We start from the raw sequence: 18,842 nt of genomic DNA on the forward strand, positions 1-18,842 counted from the left end.
TTAAATGACCCCACCCTATTTTTGCATTTTCATGATTATCTCCTCTTTGAAGGGGGCATGGCCCTTCATTTGAAGAAACATTAATCCCCTTCACCCAAGGGTAATTTGTACAAAGTATGATTGAAATTGGCCCAGTGGTTCTGGAAAAGATGAAAATTAGTGATAGGCAATCAGGAAAAAAATTAATTGATAATCAGATTAATAGATAATAAAATTAATCGGATGCACCTTTTCGATTAATCGAAAACCAATCAAAATTCATTCATTTCAAAGGACCTCCCCACTTTAGCTGTAGCTTGTCCCTTTCTACCATTCCGAACACGAAGCAATACGGACAGACAAACGGACGAACACAATCACTACATCATAATACATACATCGCGTCTAAAGATGGGTGTATAAAAACAATGTTAATGACCTATACTGAAACAAATGCCATCACTGAACTGGAAACATCTGAAGCAGGCAGTTGTTTTATAAAACTTACATGTACCTATGGTGCCGATCTGTTGAGTGTAGGTGACTGGTGTTGTCTGTCTCTGCAACTGCCCCACTGAACCTGCAGCAGTCCACGCTTGTTGACCGCTTTGAAAGTTTCTGACCGGTTGAAACCCACTCTCCCAGGCTCCTGATTTTTTTGCCATGGTGTAGTCATTTAGACCATGTATGCCACCATGCACGTAGTGGAAAAGGTTTTCTAATGGTGTTTGTGTACTTGGTATATTCTACAACATTAGAAAATACATAGAAATGTACTTTCATAAACATACTGAGTATTGAATTGTCTTTTTTAAAATTCAGCACTGCAAAGTTGTCAACTTGTCATATTTTTTCTTTAGGACACAATATATCAAAACAGAGACATTTTAAAGTCTGGAACTTCATAAGCAGGGTATATAAACATTCCAATATTGAGTTGGTTACTGAAATAACACATCACATTATGACTAAAAGGGTCATGGGGCACATTACTCACCTGTGTAAAACTTTAAACCCCTGTGCATTTGCCCCCACCCACCCCTTTCCCCCTCATGTTGAGAACAAACTAGGGTCTAAATCATATGAAGGTGTTTACATATTAGTGTCACCAAAAATATCCTTGTGGGTCTTTGAAAAAAAAAGATTTTAAAAGCTATATTCCAATACCAAACTTTCAACCCCTAATTTGGAGGAGTCATCACTAAATGACACTTATATATATACTAATGTGACATATTGAGGCAATGGCTCTTTAGAAAATTTCTAGACATTCCTATGAGAAACATCAAACCCCTATTCTAGCCTCGTCTTGACCCCAAAGTCACATGAAGCACTCATACAAGTCTTTTTTAGCTTTTCTAAATTATCTCCCTTTACAAGAGGTGTGTGCATGTTCATTGAAAGAAAACTGAATTCCCTTTAACCAAAGAAACTTTGTGGCAAGTTTATTTGAAAGTGGACCAGTGATTCTGGAGAAGAAGTTGAAAATGTGAAAAGTTACCAACTCATAAATATACTTGCCTACAGACAACAGTTTCAATCAGAAAAAACTCACTTGAGCCCATTGCTCAGGAGAGTTAAAGAGCTGTTGCAATGAGACTTCAAAATAATGTAGGAATATTGTCTCCACTGACTTGAGGAAACTTATTAATACAAAATATCAAACGGCACAAGGCCTCAAGATTTACACTTGAAAATTAAACATGCTGATAACAATTTCCCTCAGAGGGATGGCCAACACCAGTAAATCTCTGAAAGCTTCAAATTAAGCCATTGAATATGACCTAGGAACATTCCCCATCTGCTTTAAAGGGCTTGGGGTAAAAAAAAAAAAAAAAAGCTGAGCTTTTCAGGAATAGTAAATGCAAACTGTCAAATTCATATGAAAGATCTTAAATTTCTCAACAAGGTTTAGGAGGAGAAAATGCTGTACATGCCATACATGTATACTATAAGGACTGGACTGGATCTAGGACAGGTGATTGTTTTAACAGCTACAAAGACAAAACCAAAACAAACATTTTGATGTTAGAAAAGCAATGAAAGATTTGTCATTGCAGCAAGCATACTTTGATATCAGATTCAAGGACAGCTGCATTCTGCACTAACAGTCTTCTAAAACAATGAGCATGATGAGTTACCAATTTGTATTTCGTCACCTTGTATTGGGAGTAACATTCTTTTCATGTTCCCAAGAAATTGGGTGATATTGAAGATTAACATTCCATACTTCTAACTTTTAATTAACTGGTATTAACTGCATGTATAGCTTATATTAATATTTTTTCTTAATCAAATCTATATTCAAAACTGAGCGTGATAATTAAATACAGATTTCACTTCACACCACTCCGCTTTTTTTACCCCAAGCCCTAATTTAAAGCTTTCCTTTCAATGTTTAAATATTATAAAAGACTAAAAACTGATGAATGATGAAAATGGAATTAAAAATGTAATAGTGCTAAATTGGAAGATGATAACCTTTATAATACAGGCATACAGGAAGATTGGCAGGGACAAATAAATAAGTCAAGAAATAAACTACATCTTCCATCTTAATATAGATATCAATGAAAGCGCATTTTACAACTATTTGAAGAATTACTATAATAAAACACTGAATTTTCTAAACATGGAAAATTACTATTTTACAGTGAACTTAAGAAGAACTATGAATTACAAGACAATTTGAAATTTCCAATTGTGAAAGTAGTATACTTTAAATTAACAAAGCTAAGAATATCTGCCCACCCTTTAAAATTTGCAACTGGTACTAGGTAATCAAAACCAAGTATTAAAAAAAAACATTGTTTTTGTATATTTTGTAAGATGAGTTACATTTTTTTTATATGACTACTTTAATAATTATGTATTAAGATATTAGAAAGAAATATTACCATTTAAACCCTTTAAACATCTACAATTCACATGATGACCTATCAAAGGAGAACCATTGTAAAGTACTATGCAACACTGTCAATGTAGTTCATGCTATAATTATACATACTTACTAAACTAATGCTATATGCAACACTAGGTTTGACTTCAAACCCACATGTAAATATATATACATCTATTTACATGGGTATATGAACTGTTAGCACTTAAGTTTATTATCATTATATTAACATGATTGTATGCCAACATGTTTGGTGAATCAATAAATAAATTGAATTGAAATTTCAGTCTTTACATAAAAAGTTAAACTATTAAACAAGGTCATAATAATACAATGGCGGCTAAATAACACTTCATTTAATACATCCACAGACTTTATCACATATGTCTGTTTACTTTATATTTTAGGTTTCTAATCAGACACTTATAAATGTTCATGCCCCCCCCCCCCCCCCCCCATAACACTTGTACCAGTGACCCCTGCAGGACGTCTTTCTTGTGGGGTAATTCCCAATTATTACTATTATAATACAATCCACCACAGCAAGAGAGGAGAGGAAGATTGGCAGTCAACATTTAATCTCAATGGCAGGGGTGCTAGGATGTCAATGTGATCAGCAGGACACCCAACAAACCAACTGTTGATCTAAATAATTCCCAGGTTTCCATTATCACATCTTCACTAGCCAGGGGTGATGCTCCATGGTGTTTGGATGCCATTATCATCACTATCAGCATCATGTGGTGTACACACACAGTGTTTCCATCATTGTTTTGCTAGTGTGTGTTTATTTTGAATTTGGCATTCACAATGTATGCAGACAGACATGTTACTGGTGCTCTTGAACACCAACATTATACATAATGCACCTACATGTAAAACTACCACATGACTGTGCTATTATAAGTAACCATTAACATTATAATTATCTACATCAACAACAGAACTGAGAATTCATCAAGTTCTCTGTACTTCATCAAGCTTTCTCCCTAACATTCTACAATAAACGTGCAGATAAAAATGATTGTGCCTACCATAATACCTGTTCTCTGCTCTGCCATGATGCTCCAATGGCAAGCTGTCATGAGAGGGAAACCTGAGCCTCCACTGCTGGCACAGCCAGAGGCACGAGAGAGTAATTAGGGGTCTGATCAGGGGGCCAGTCCTCCACCTATCAGAGGAGCAGGCAGTTCAAGTTTCAATATCACTGATTTACACTGATGCTGAACACTATATTGATAAATCTTAAACAACTGTACATAGTTATAAAAATGCAAATATTACATCAAAATAGTTGAAAGAAAATTCAAGCAAATGTTAGCCAGTTTATTAAATAAATAATTCCTTTGATATTCAATTATATATACTGGTATACATTGTATATATGATTATAATTGTGTATAACTAGGAAAATGGAAGAGGAGATGTCTCATCAGTTTTAGCATGCTAAAACAATTCTAATCATCTTTAAAGTGGAAAAGGTCAAGGTCAAAGGTCATTAAAAAAAAAAAAAAAGAAGCACATGACACAATGTCTTATCATGGTATGCCCACATACCAAATATCAAAGGCCTATGTCAAAAGACAAAAAATTTATGGCTTGGACATATTTTGTATGATTAGCGGAAGAAGAAGCGGAAGAATTCACACTAAAACAATATGTCCCCCTTCTGCGAAGAGGAGACAATTATTATAAACATGAGTGAAATCCCATTTTATTTGAATAATATTTAAAAAAAAAATATGTTTAATTATCTCTGGAAAACCCTGGTGGACTGGTAAATTTTTCTGCGAACTTGTTGACATTATACCTTATCAGTCCGGCTGGACTGGTGACATGAAAAGTTAGTTTCAAGCCCTGCGCTGCGTTCAAGATCGTAGCGGTTAGCCTAGGTATGGTGGCTGATTCCTGCCATTTTATAATTTATCAGATTTTTGTTATTTCGAGGCGAAAAGACAACAAAACGATATTTAGCACTTTTCATCCCGAAATAATGAAAAGACAACAAAATGATATTATTATAGTTACTTTTCACCTCAAAATAATGAAAAGACAACACTTTTTAAAATGGCACAAATCACCCAACCATACCTAGCCACTACGATCTTGAACAAAGCCCTGATGTTCAGAATGGATCGACCCTTAACTTTTGACCATGTGACCTCAAAATCAAAAGGGGCCATAACCAACCCACATATGAAATATCATTATGATCAAGTAAATGGTTCTCAAGATATTGAGCAGATAACATGTGGTCTACCAACCAACAGGTGCAAAGCAATATTGCCCCTCTTCTTTGAAGGCCTGGGGTAATTTATGGAGTGGTATGGAGTCATGGAGTGGAGTCAATGAATAAAATTCATGTTTATCATGTATAGAATAAACATTTACAAATCACAACACAGGACTTCGATAGAAATGCTTACAAATAAAATAAAAGAACAGGCATTACTGAAGGAAGAAACTGACCATGATTTTGCAACTCTTAACCAGTAATATAGCATTAGTGTAATTTGACTATTAATTAGCATAGAATAATTGCACTTGAATTATGGCCATGATAATTATGCAGCATAACTATAGCTAGCCAAACAAATAAGATAAATTTTAAAAAAAATTCATGTAATGTCTTAGCTCCTCTTACACTGCTGTGGAGAGAGGCTAAACCCCTTCCACTTTAATCTGTCTCATATGCTACCCAATAAAATACTAGATTTACTTCTGTCAACTTATCAATAATATTGATATGTTATATCAATCTTTGTATCATTGCTGTGGTGTTTTTCCTTTGATGATCACTGTGTTTTTATTTTTGATACACCATGACTTGTTGTGCTCTAACAACCATACTCTATCAAGATAGAGCATGTCAGGGTGAATCGACAATCTCAATGACATTTGACCTTTAATTATCAATAAAACAAACTCAAATAAACGTATTGGATATTCCGAGCTGTCTTCTTGTTTTCTTACTTCAACACAAATTGTTGCATCCAGTAATTCATCTCGGTCAAAAATGGGACATTGTCCCGTGCGGCACGCCACTTGTTGAACGTTTCAATTGCTCATTTAGTATTTTTACGAGTGTTAAGATTTTTTGTGAGTCTATCAAACGCTGAATTTCATCATCAGACACCGGTTCAAATCGTTCATTTTTCATCTCGACCTCAGGACTGGAGAAATTTGGCGCACTCAAATCAGTCTCCATCATGTGCAAAATATCTCCTATATTGAAATCCATAAGGTTAATTTTTTAGTCCCGGTAGATCGAGCGTCATACTTTGCAACGAATCTTCAACATGTATCTGATTTGCTATATACGGATTCTGCAAAGTGTGAGAGCAAAAATTCCCAGCCATCGTCCATGCATGGTGGTTATTGCTTAAAAAGTGACAAGCGTTGTATTCGACCGTATCGGATAAACATGCGATTTCGATAATGAGTTTTGATTGGTCTAAATTTTGGTCACGCAGTTCCTTGTTAGAGTACAGTTATATAAATAAGGATGATGCAATAATTTCTGAGCGCAATGATACAAAACATTTAGAGTAACCTTGAACTCGTGCATCTTCCGATACCAGTCTCGGGGGCTCCGCCCCCTCGACTGGTATCGGAAGATACATTCGTTCAAGGATACTCTAAATATTACATAATTCATAAAAAAAATCCTCAGCTATTTTAATAACAAGAGGCCCATGGGCCACATCGCTCACCTGAGTCACCTTGGCCCATATCTGAAGACTTTCCATATACATTTGCATGTAAAACCTTGGTCCCTATTATGGCCCAAACTACCCTTTGCAAACTTGAATCTACACTGTGTTATAAAGCTTTCATGTAAATGTCAACTTCTTTGGCCCAATGGTTCTTGAGAAGAAGATTTTTAAAGATTTTTCTTATATTTGTATGTAAAACTTTGACCCCCCCCCCCACTTCTGGCCCCATCCTACCCCCCGGGGGCCATGATTTGAACAAACTTGAATCTGCACTGTCAGAAAGTTTTCTTGTAAATATCAGCTTTTCTGACTCAGTGGTTATTGAGAAAAAGATTTTAACTATATATTTGTATGTAAAACTTTGATCCCCCTTGTGGCCCCATCCTATCCCCGGGGGCCATGATTTGAACAAACTTGAATCTGCACTATGTCAGAAAGTTTTCATGTAAAAATCAGCTTTTCTGGCTCAGTGGTTCTTGAGAAGAAGATTTTTCCTATATATTTGTATGTAAAACTTTGATCCCCTATTGTGGCCCCATCCAACCCCCGGGGCCAATGATTTGAACAAACTTGAATCTGCATTATGTCAGAAAGCTTTCATATAAATCTCAGCTTTTCTGGCTTAGTGGTTCTTGAGAAGAAGATTTTTAAAGTTTTTCCCTATATATTTGTATGTAAAACTTTGATCCCCCCTTGTGGCCCCATCCTATCCCCGGGGGCCATGATTTGAACAAACTTGAATCTGCACTATGTCAGAAAGTTTTCATGTAAAAATCAGCTTTTCTGGCTCAGTGGTTCTTGAGAAGAAGATTTTTAAAGATTTTTCCTATATATTTGTATGTAAAACTTTGATCCCCTATTGTGGCCCCATCCAACCCCCGGGGCCCATGATTTGAACAAACTTGAATCTGCATTATGTCAGGAAGCTTTCATGTAAATCTCAGCTTTTCTGACTTAGTGGTTCTTGAGAAGAAATTTTTTAAAGTTTTTCCCTATATATTTGTGTGTCAAACTTTGATCCCCCCCTTGGGGCCCCATCTTATCCCCGGGGGCCATGATTTGAACAAACTTGAATCTGCACTATGTCAGAAAGTTTTCATGTAAAAATCAGCTTTTCTGGCTTAGTGGTTCTTGAGAAGAAGATTTTTCCTATATATTTGTATGTAAAACTTTGATCCCCTATTGTGGCCCCATCCAACCCCAGGGGCCCATGATTTGAACAAACTTGAATCTGCAATATGTCAGGAAGCTTTCAGGTAAATTTCAGCTCTTCTGGCCCAGTGGTTCTTGAGAAGAAGATTTTTAAATGACCCCACCCTATTTTTGCATTTTTGTGATTATCTCCCCTTTGAAAGGGATATGGCCCTTCATTTGAACAAACTTGAAAGCCCTTCACCCAAGGATGCTTTTGGCCATGTTTGGTTGAAATTGGCCCGGTGGTTCATGAGAAGAAGATGAAAATGTGAAAAGTTTACAGACAGACGGACGCCGGACAAAATGTGATCAGAAAAGCTCACTTGAGCCTTCGGCTCAGGTGAGCTAAAAACACATGAATAGGAAATGCCATTGCCAAGGCCATGTATTACACAGTGTTAAAATGATGAAGTGATTATCTGATATTGCAGGTCATAAATTTGACCTCATTCTTGGTGCTTGTGAGAGGAAACTTTTCCTCCCACCTAAGGGGATGAAGGGGCTTTGACAGATTTGTGTGCAACTAAAGTAAAACAAACAGATTGAACTAAATTCCAGCACACCTATTTGTACTGGATGAGGGTGTTGAGTTACATTACTCTAAAATAAAGAGTGACAGTTGGGGGATAGTAAAGTTATGAAGCACATAGACTCCTCTCCATGACTCCACTCCATAAATTACCCCAAGCCTTCTTTGAATGGGGGCATAAAAATGTTCAATCATTAACACACAACATACACTGACCAATTGCAATAGATCACTCGAGTGACTCAGGTGATCTACAAACTATATGAATCATGCATTTTCAAATTTCCTATACACAGATATTGCTCACCAACAAAAAAGGCTCTATACATGTAACAGGCACACCTCATTTATAGGCTGGTGTTGTGTAATAATGAAGTGCTGATTGATAAATGGATGACATTGTAAGGCAACATGAAGTTACTAAGTGGTTTCAATTAAAATTAACAGGGTAGGTCCTGAAAGCCACAAAACCTTAAATGGCATTGCTGTGAATCAGAGAGGGAGTGTGATTTTTATCAAATTTTCCTCCTCTTATCACTGATATTGAAACACTGACCTAGGTAAGCTAACTTAGCACATTACCAGACAGAGTGTGGAAACTGACATGGTCAGCAAGAACCCTGCTGAGGACTATTAGAGGAAAGTGACATCTGTACTTCATATAGCAATGTTTGGGGCTGGTATATGTATTAGAATTAATAATATTCAATTTCCATACATTGGAATGCAAATTTGTAAAAAAGGAATCATGAAACATATTTATGAGAGACTGATGCAAAATGTAAATTACTTCTGTTTGGCACACACTCATCCACTCAAACACAACAGAGTGCAACTAAATCCCATTGTAAGGGGATTCAAAATGGATAACTAGTACAATATTCGTAAAGGATTATGAATTTGACATATTGATGTCTAGGAAAAGGTAATTCTGACATCGGGGGTCTAAGCATTTTCAAACACATTTGGTAGAAGTGTTCTACATTTTTAAAAATAGAAATCTATAGAATATGTCATTACATACATAGGTGAGACAGTTTCCATTATTTCTAGCAGTCGAGACATACCATGTATGCACTATAAAAATTTTTAAAGCAAATATCAAAATACTCATGTAGAAAATGTGGACCTTACCGTCAACAAGCGCAGTGAAACACACCATTTCGATATTTTCACCAACGAAAGTTCGATAACAGTAATGAATAAGGTACACTCATTTGTACCTATTTTGTGACTTTCTTTATCAAAAGGAACAGTTCTCTAAGGTGCAAAGTGCAATTAGTACATAATTCAATGAAGCAGTTCCACTTTGCAAACAGATGTCAGAAATTTAATTTCATATTCTGATCCTGATCGAGAGTTGCTGACTGGGAATGATGTGTTAATTCAATATACATGTAACATTAAGCATTTCTTATATTACATTTAAAAAAAAACCCAAACAAAATATACATAAAATATACACAATGTTGTAGAGTTATTTTTGTAAGTTTTCTATATATCAATACAATATATCATAATTCAAATTGAATTATCTCCCTTAGACAGTGGTAAACAGACACAGTCAAACAGACAGACAAAGTGACATGACCCCAAAATCTATGGGTGTCTTCCTCTTACTGTAAATTATTTCTGTACAAAATTTGAAAACTGTTCAATAAAAACTCTGAGTTATCGTGTCACAAGAAAGTGTTGACGGACAGACGGACAATGTGATAGTATAGGGCTGATATCGCTGTGTTTTAGGGCTTGTGGTAAAAAGCTGAGTGGAGTGATCTGTAGTTGGTGTAAAATGCTGACTCTGGACCCTCCAAAACTGGAACTCCAAAATGGAGAGAGGGTGAAGCCTCTTGTCAAAAGAGATGGTCAGGGGTGGAGTTTTTGGAGAGAATTTCAACACATAGCTTATTTCAGACAGAAATGTTTGTGGCTAAAATATAAAGTTATGCAAACAGTCCTTTGAAGCTCGCAGAATGATAATTTCTTCTTCAGATAACAGACTGAATATAACTACACTAAATAGATTTTGAACCATTCCCCAATCATAATGTGACAAGCCTTGTTGCTGAAATGGTAAACTTAATCAAAATGGATTGTATATGGTTTCTAGAGATTTCTAGAGAGATATCTAGAAAGAGATCTACAGAGAGAGAGAGAGAGAGAGAGAGAGAGAGAGAGAGAGAGAGAGATCGAGAGATCTACAGAGAAAGAGAGATCTACAGAGAGAGAGAGAGAGACCTGGAGAGAGAGAGACCTAGAGAGAGAGAGAGAGATCTAGAGAGAGAGAGAGATCTACAGAGAGAGATCTAGAGAGAGATATATATAAAGAGAGAGAGTTTCTAAAGGATTAAGAAAATGGTTCCTTTGCAACATTTTATAATTCAGTTTACATATATACTGAGACAAAAAGATTGAAAATCATAATGTATACCATGTTTGAAATAGATTCTATCACATAAACTCAAAACTCTTTGTGTATAATCATATTTGTTACAATTCCAAATGCATGAGATCACATGTTGCATGTTATCTGACCCCAGATGCTATTTCTGTGTAACTCTATCAAGTCTAGCTGAGTAGCTGTTATCTTAAATAAAATCCCTCTGATGACATATATGAGCAATTAATTTGTTATTTGGCCATTTCACTTAACACCCTTTACCTTTAATAATTACAATTTCACTTTCCAAAAATATTTCTGTTGATGAATAATACAGAAAATTCCTGACAGATGCAATCTTTCAGGGCCACCATATGGTTTGATACAATGGAGTCCGTCTCTTATATACTGATATCTGTTGTCTCAAATTTATTGGAAAGCACAGAACCAGGAAAGTACAGGGAATGACAGATAAAATAAAATGTGATGAAATTCACTTCAGAAGCTCCACCCTGACAATCTCTTATGACAACAGCTCCAACCTCTCTCCATTTTAGAGAATCCATTCTGCCCTCAGTTTGAACGTAGTTACATATGACTATTTTGTCCATACATGTAGTGTTTGACTGGTGTTGACTGTAAAGTTTATTCCAGATTACTATTTTTTCCTTAAATGCAAAACTGTGACTATGAAATACATATTTCACCCCACTCCACTTCAATCCACTCCACTTCATTTAGCTTATTACCCCAAATTTCAATCTAAAATGTCCATGTATGACTGAGATATTGAGCGGAAATTGAGCTCTTTGAAATATTCTAGCTCCATGGGGCACAACTCTGTCTTTAATCCTTCCCCCCCCCCCCCCCCCCCCGACTTTTTTCTTCTTCAAATAAATGGACTGTTACAGTAACACAAAATAGGTTATATACCCTTTATTCAACACCATACTTAATCATTTATTTTGATAAAATTTGGAATCATTTTCATAATTTACACTAAAGAGGATATAATGTTCTAGGGTAAAATCTAGACTAAGTTCATTTATGGTCAGAACCCATTTTTCTTACTGGTTAGTGGCCAGCTGATAAACAACCTTATGTTTTGGTGGTCATTTAAATCTATATTAATGGCCATACATAAATAAGACAATAACATAATTTAACAAATTTTTTTTCTAAAACTTTATCAATCAAATTCAATATCAACATCTTAAATTTTTAATATCATCTTGAAGACTTCTCTGGCCATTGCCTATGTGTACATATCTTCTCTTTGTTGAGAACCATAGAACCATTTTGCCACAGCAGGATTTGGGTCAGACAAAATTATCAAGGTTTCCCTCTCCCCACTAATTCCAATTAATTCACAAAAACTAAATTGTCAAATTGTCAGACATTAAATCAGATAAAACAGAGTTTTCCCTTGACTATAAGATATGCTGTGGGCATTTTTTCTCCAAGGCCTATCTTATTTTACAGTCAGCTCCTCTTGATAACTTCTGATAAAGAAAAACTCTTGTGTCTTGTGCATGCATTGCTGCAAGACTGGCATCTCAGCATCTGTGTATTTTACTATCATACACATGATAAATTAAATGAGGCAAGTGGCGAGATCATGCTAATTTAAGGTGAAATTTGGGGGTTTGGGGTGAGAATTTTATCAGTGTGATATGTGTAGTGACAGCCTGGGCTTTGATGAATTTCCCATACAATGCTCATGTATGTATTGTTTTGAAACTAAGAAAATTCTCTCCCTTTTTTTTTGCTATATTTTTGGAAATGTAAATACAACTGATATAAATTGAACTGAAGGATCGATCCTATCCTCCAATAATTTTTTAAAATTTTCATTTCATTGTATTTCATTTTATTTTATTTGTCAAAAACTTTCAGACTTGAAGTCATCCCTGCTTGCTATTAAAACTGTGTACAAGGGAAATAACTTGGACCCATTTCATATCACAACATTTCACAATATTAGTGAACTCTGTCAAATTGTTATGAATCTTCATGAAATTTGATGTGTGACTAGAAGACATAAATGAACATATATACCTTGTTGAGGTAATTTCTAGGGGTGACTGTGTTGGTCAAGACTGGGTAACAAAGAAAATCTCGAGGAAAACCAAGATTAAGCTATAATACAAGAGCAATGTTAGATCAGTGCCATTATATGTGAGAGAAACACAGAGGCAACAAGGAGATAGAGAGCAGACTGAGAGGGTTTGAAGGAAGGATCCTTAGTGTGATGTGACAAGATCAGGTCAGCAAGAAGGAGGTAGCGGAGAGAACTGGAATAGGAGACATAAACATGGAGATAAAGCGCAGAAGGTGGAGATATCTGGGACATGTACTTAGAATGAAGGAAGACAGCACTGGAAGAAGAGCTATGAAGTGGGCACACCCTGGAAAGAGAAGACCTGGGAGACTCAACAGAACTGTAGAGACAGAGATGAAGGGGACGGGATACACCTGGAACACCATAAGGTGAGCAGCGCAGGACAGGAGCCAATGGAGAGATCTTGTAGCCGCCTTATGTGTAGACATACACGAAGAGGATTAAATAAGTAAGTGCTCAAGTGAGCAGCGCAGGACAGGAGCCAATGGAGAGATCTTGTAGCCACCTTATGTGTAGACATACACGAAGAGGATTAAATAAGTAAGTGTTCAAGTGAGCAGCGCAGGACAGGAGCCAATGGAGAGATCTTGTAGATGCCTTATGTGTAGACATCCATGAAGAGGATTAAATAAGTAAGTGCTCAAGTGAGCAGCGCAGGACAGGAGCCAATGGAGAGATCTTGTAGCCGCCTTATGTGTAGACATACACGAAGAGGATTAAATAAGTAAAAATTAGTCTAGATTTTTTAAATATTTTACAGCTGCAATATGCGATATATTGGATTCACAAATTTGTTGAAAATTTCCTAAAATAAAATGGTACACTAAACAAGTAGTAATAATTTTATGACAAGTTGGAATCCAGGAAAGTACAGAGCAGAAAACAAACATTTCAGAAACTAATTCAGGTCCCCCCAGACACTGCAAGTCAAGTCCGGTATCAAATACTTCATCACACAGGTCCCCCCAGACACTGCAAGTCAAGTCTGGTATCAAATACTTCATCACACAGGTCCCCCCAGACACTGCAAGTCAAGTCCAGTATCAAATACTTCATCACACAGGTCCCCCCAGACACTGGAAGTCAAGTCTGGTATCAAATACTTCATCACACAGGTCCCCCCAGACACTGCAAGTCAAGTCCAGTATCAAATACTTCATCACACAGGTCCCCCCAGAAACTGCAAGTCAAGTCCAGTATTAAATACTTCATCACACAGGTCACCCCAGACACTGCAAGTCAAGTCTGGTATCAAATACTTCATCACACAGGTCCCCCCAGAAACTGCAAGTCAAGTCCAGTATTAAATACTTCATCACACAGGTCCCCCCAGACACTGCAAGTCAAGTCTGGTATCAAATACTTCATCACACAGGTCCCCCCAGAAACTGCAAGTCAAGTCCAGTATCAAATACTTCATCACACAGGTGCCCCCAGACACTGCAAGTCAAGTCGGGTATTAAATACTTCATCACACAGGTCCCCCATTGCAGACACTGCAAGTCAAGTCGGGTATTAAATACTTCATCACACAGGTCCCCCCATTGCAGACACTGCAAGTCAAGTCGGGTATTAAATACTTCATCACACAGGTCCCCCCATTGCAGACACTGCAAGTCAAGTCCGGTATCAAATACTTCATCACACAGGTCCCCCCAGACACTGGAAGTCAAGTCCGGTATTAAATACTTCATCACACAGGTCCCCCCATTGCAGACACTGCAAGTCAAGTCCGGTATCAAATACTTCATCACACAGGTCCCCCCAGACACTGGAAGTCAAGTCCGGTATTAAATACTTCATCACACAGGTCCCCCCATTGCAGACACTGCAAGTCAAGTCCGGTATTAAATACTTCTTCACACAGGTCTCCCCAGACACTGCAAGTCAAGTCGGGTATTAAATACTTCTTCACACTGGTCCCCCCAGACACTGCAAGTCAAGTCCGGTATTAAATACTTCATCACACAGGTCCCCCCATTGCAGACACTGCAAGTCAAGTCGGGTATTAAATACTTCATCACACAGGTCCCCCCAGACACTGCAAGTCAAGTCCGGTATCAAATACTTCATCACACAGGTCCCCCCAGACACTGGAAGTCAAGTCCGGTATTAAATACTTCATCACACAGGTCCCCCCATTGCAGACACTGCAAGTCAAGTCAGGTATTAAATACTTCATCACACAGGTCCCCCCATTGCAGACACTGCAAGTCAAGTCGGGTATTAAATACTTCTTCACACTGGTCCCCCCAGACACTGCAAGTCAAGTCCGGTATTAAATACTTCTTCACACAGGTCTCCCCAGACACTGCAAGTCAAGTCGGGTATTAAATACTTCTTCACACTGGTCCCCCCATTGCAGACAATGCAAGTCAAGTCCGGTATTAAATACTTCTTCACACAGTTCCCCCCATTGCAGACACTGCAAGTCAAGTCGGGTTTTAAATACTTCTTCACACAGGTCCCCCCATTGCAGACACTGCCAGTCAAGTCGGGTATTAAATACTTCAAATACAGAGGTAATTTTATGCAATTTTGCATAAGTCCATGGTTTTAATTTCATCACTGCAAATATAAATTATACAAGACACACAAAACCAAGCTTATATATATCCTTTTCTATCATTTCAAAGTAAAATTTATATAGTTCAACCGATCAGAACTTGGCTTTTTATCACCACCCGATATCAAAGTCCTTGGTTTTATGTCATTGTTGTTAATTTTATCCACCAAGCTTGAAAGAGACAGTTTACCGTCCGCCGTTCAAAGTTATGTTGCGATGTCTGTTAAGACAGGTTGAGAACACTTCCCCTATAGTGAGATCTCTCTAAAACCAGAGTTGGCAAAAGACGCCCGGACTACCGAATATCTCGGGGAAATTTTCAATTTGTCCGGTAAAACTTAAAAAACTCATCTGACAAACTGTCTGCTAGATGTTAGTGGCTCAGACAAAAAAGGGATCATATCTGCATTGTTTATTGGCTTTTGTGCAAACAAAAACTTAGTCTGGTATAGATGACTTGCTTTTGTACAACAAATGTGCTTTCTCAGAAATCGACAAATCGTGAGGCCACTCCGTGTGTGTACGTTCAATATCACACATGTCATTCTACTTGTGTGGCCTATCAAATGGTTGAAAAAATCGTAGTTCAGACATAAAAAAGAAAGTTAAATGTGTAAACACAGGTGCTTGAACAGTTTGTCAACATGATCGCATATCTCCCTCCCTCTTAGTTTACAACAAATTTTTTTTAGAATAAATATAACTATTCACTTCAATGGCGATGGCTCCAATTGTTGTTGGTTACAAATTATGAAAATCTAAATGTAATAGATTACGTAAATAGGCAGGGGCTACCGAGGTATTTGGCTATATCCACAAGCACCTATGAGCAAAATGGATGAATCAAACTACAACAAAATTGAGAAGGTTTCATTCCTATGTGGTCCAAAAAAAAAAAACAAAAAAAAAAAGAGCAGTTAAACACAAGTAAATGTTTTAAACTGTCACACTCAATGTTTGAAAATAAAACAAGAGGCCCATGGGCCACATTGCTCAACTGAGTCACACCTTGGCACATATTTAAAAATTTTCCCTATATAGTCGCATATAAAACTTTGATCCCTATATTGTGGCCACAACCTACATCAGGGGAGCCATGATACTAACAAACTTGAATCTGCACTATGTCAGGAAGCTTTCATGTAAATTTGTACTTTCCTAGCCCAGTGGTTCATGAGAAGATTTTCCCTATCTATTCCCATGTGAAACTTTGATCCCCTATTGTGGCCCTAACCTACCCCCAGGGGCCATGATTTGGACAGACTTGAATCTGCACTGTGTCAGGAAGCTTTCATGTAAATCTCAGCTTTTCTGGCTCATTGGTTCTTGAGAAGAAGATTTTCTCTATTTATTCCCAGGTAAAACTTTGATCCCTTATTGTGGCCCCAATCTACCTCCGGGGACCATGATTTGAACAAACTTGAATCTGCACTATGTCAGGAACCTTTCATGTAAATCTCAGCTTTTCTGGCTCATTGGTTCTTGAGAAGAAGATTTTCTCTATTTATTCCCATGTAAAACTTTGATCCCTTATTGTGGCCCCAATCTACCTCCGGGGACCATGATTTGAACAAACTTGAATCTGCACTATGTCAGGAACCTTTCATGTAAATCTCAGCTGTTCTTCAGAAGAAGATTTTTAAAGATTTTCCTTATTTATTCTCAAGTGAAACTTTGATCCGCTATTGTGGCCCCAACCTACCCCTGGGGGCCATGATTTGAACAAACTTGAATATGCACTACATCAGGAAGCTTTTATGTAAATTTCAGCTCCTCTGGCCCATTCATTTGAACATACTTGAAAGCCCTTCACCAAAGGATGTTTTTGGCTAAGTTTGGTTGGAATTGGCCCAGTGGCTCTGGAGAAGAAGCCCAAAATGTGAAAAGTTTACAAACAGACAGACGACGGACAACAGGCAATCAGAAAAGCTCAATTGAGCTTTCAGCATGGGTGAGCTAAAAAGGTGAAACAATCTCAGGTTTTTTTTTATTGTCTGATTAATTTTCAACTTGTCTGGTAGATTTTCTAAATTATCCCTTATCTACAGGACATGATGTCTCGTAGGTTTTTTTATGCTATTTCGCCATCTCTGCTAAAACGCAATTATCCCTCTTTCGCAAGAAAGTAAACATTACCATAAAAAGGTGTTTTGGTGTCTTTTTTGAAAATTATGACAAACTCCGTGTAATGCTTAATAAGTGAGACACATGATCAAATTTCATATCAAAGTTGCGGCATAAGAGAAAAGTAGTCTGAAATCCAACACACATTGTGAGTGTTTTTGTTTTGATTTAATTAGTTGCAGAAGTATCAAACATTTTAGCACATTTTCTTCTTTTCACAAAAACAAAGAGATGTACTTCATGGGCGGTTTTTCTCCGTTGTATGGGATATATTTACTCTTGCTAGAGAGGGATAATCGCTTTTTCGCAAGAATATCTCGCTGCAGGGGAAGTGTTCCTAACCTGTTAGATGCACCCTAAAAATTAATTATCAATAAGTTGTGCCTACGTTTACATCTTAAGTTTGACGTGACCATGGCATGAGCGGGGCTCAAGCTCACGACCTCCCGGTTATGAATTGTAGCTCATGGCTTGGTCAATTGAGTGAATATTATTGACTTCATTGATAAAATTTCCAATTCCTATGACCTAAAAATGCATGGAGTGGAATTCCCCTGGTGGAAAATTTCTGGATCCGCTCATTTGCATGTAGCCGAGTTGCTCCGTCAACATCATTTTTATCCTTATTTCAAATAAATCATTTTTAAAAAGTACACATACAAAATCAATGTCCATGACTTTATTATCCGTGAATCTGCGACTAAAAAAGTCTTCGCGTTTGGTACAGTTTCTGTGCAGCTCTACATGTGCATTGTTCTGTGCAGCTCTACATGTGCATTGTTCTGTGCAGCTCTACCTGTGCATTGTTATGTGCAGCTCTACCTGTGCATTGTTCTGTGCAGCTCTACCTGTGCATTGTTCTGTGCAGCTCTACCTTTGCATTGGGGGAACCTCCGTGCAACAAAGTTGCAGGAGTCTATAACTGTTGCGTCTGCATCTGAGTGTTCAGTTTGAACTTCTGATATCTGTTATTTCATTTCTAAATAATAAACTAGGCCTAAAACAGTTCGAAAACAACTTACTGTCAATACACAACACAGCTCTGTGAAGTAAGGCGCCCTGAAAAATGCTCTGACTAATATCCGCTGATATTTGCATTTGTAAGAAAAAAATCATCTTTTGTAATATACAAGTATTGTTTCACTGAAATTAATTCTAAGTTCAAGCCAATTTAAAGCTTCCCTTAGATGCAGTGATTTTAAAGTAACTACATGTATGGTATTTTTGTTTAGTTTTTTCCTTTCATTGCATTGTGTATCGATATTTATTTATCATCTCCTACAATTCAACAAGAAACTTAATTTCCGCCAATTCTTTGTCTCAAAACACATCC

The 18,842-nt window shown here is 37.2% G+C and overlaps 1 protein-coding gene across 3 annotated transcripts in view; it reads right to left on the reverse strand.

The window, feature by feature from the left end:
• LOC125651867 (uncharacterized) overlaps positions 1–18,586 on the reverse strand; it is a 43,105-nt gene extending 24,519 nt beyond the window's left edge. The window contains exons 1-3 of one of the 3 annotated variants that reach the window (XM_056166905.1): positions 18,532–18,586; positions 3,913–4,049; positions 494–725 (exon numbers count right to left, since the gene is read on the reverse strand). In XM_056166905.1, the coding sequence (XP_056022880.1) occupies positions 494–725; positions 3,913–3,963 (283 nt within the window). In that variant the 5' untranslated portion in view covers positions 3,964–4,049; positions 18,532–18,586. Of the gene's footprint in view, positions 1–487; positions 726–3,912; positions 4,420–18,531 lie in introns of those variants that run through there. The other 2 variants (XM_056166904.1, XM_056166906.1) reach the window with 2 other exon arrangements.
• Between the last annotated feature and the right edge of the window lie 256 nt (positions 18,587–18,842).

This window comes from Ostrea edulis, chromosome 5, assembly GCF_947568905.1.
Source record: "Ostrea edulis chromosome 5, xbOstEdul1.1, whole genome shotgun sequence".
Classification (NCBI taxonomy): domain Eukaryota; kingdom Metazoa; phylum Mollusca; class Bivalvia; order Ostreida; family Ostreidae; genus Ostrea; species Ostrea edulis.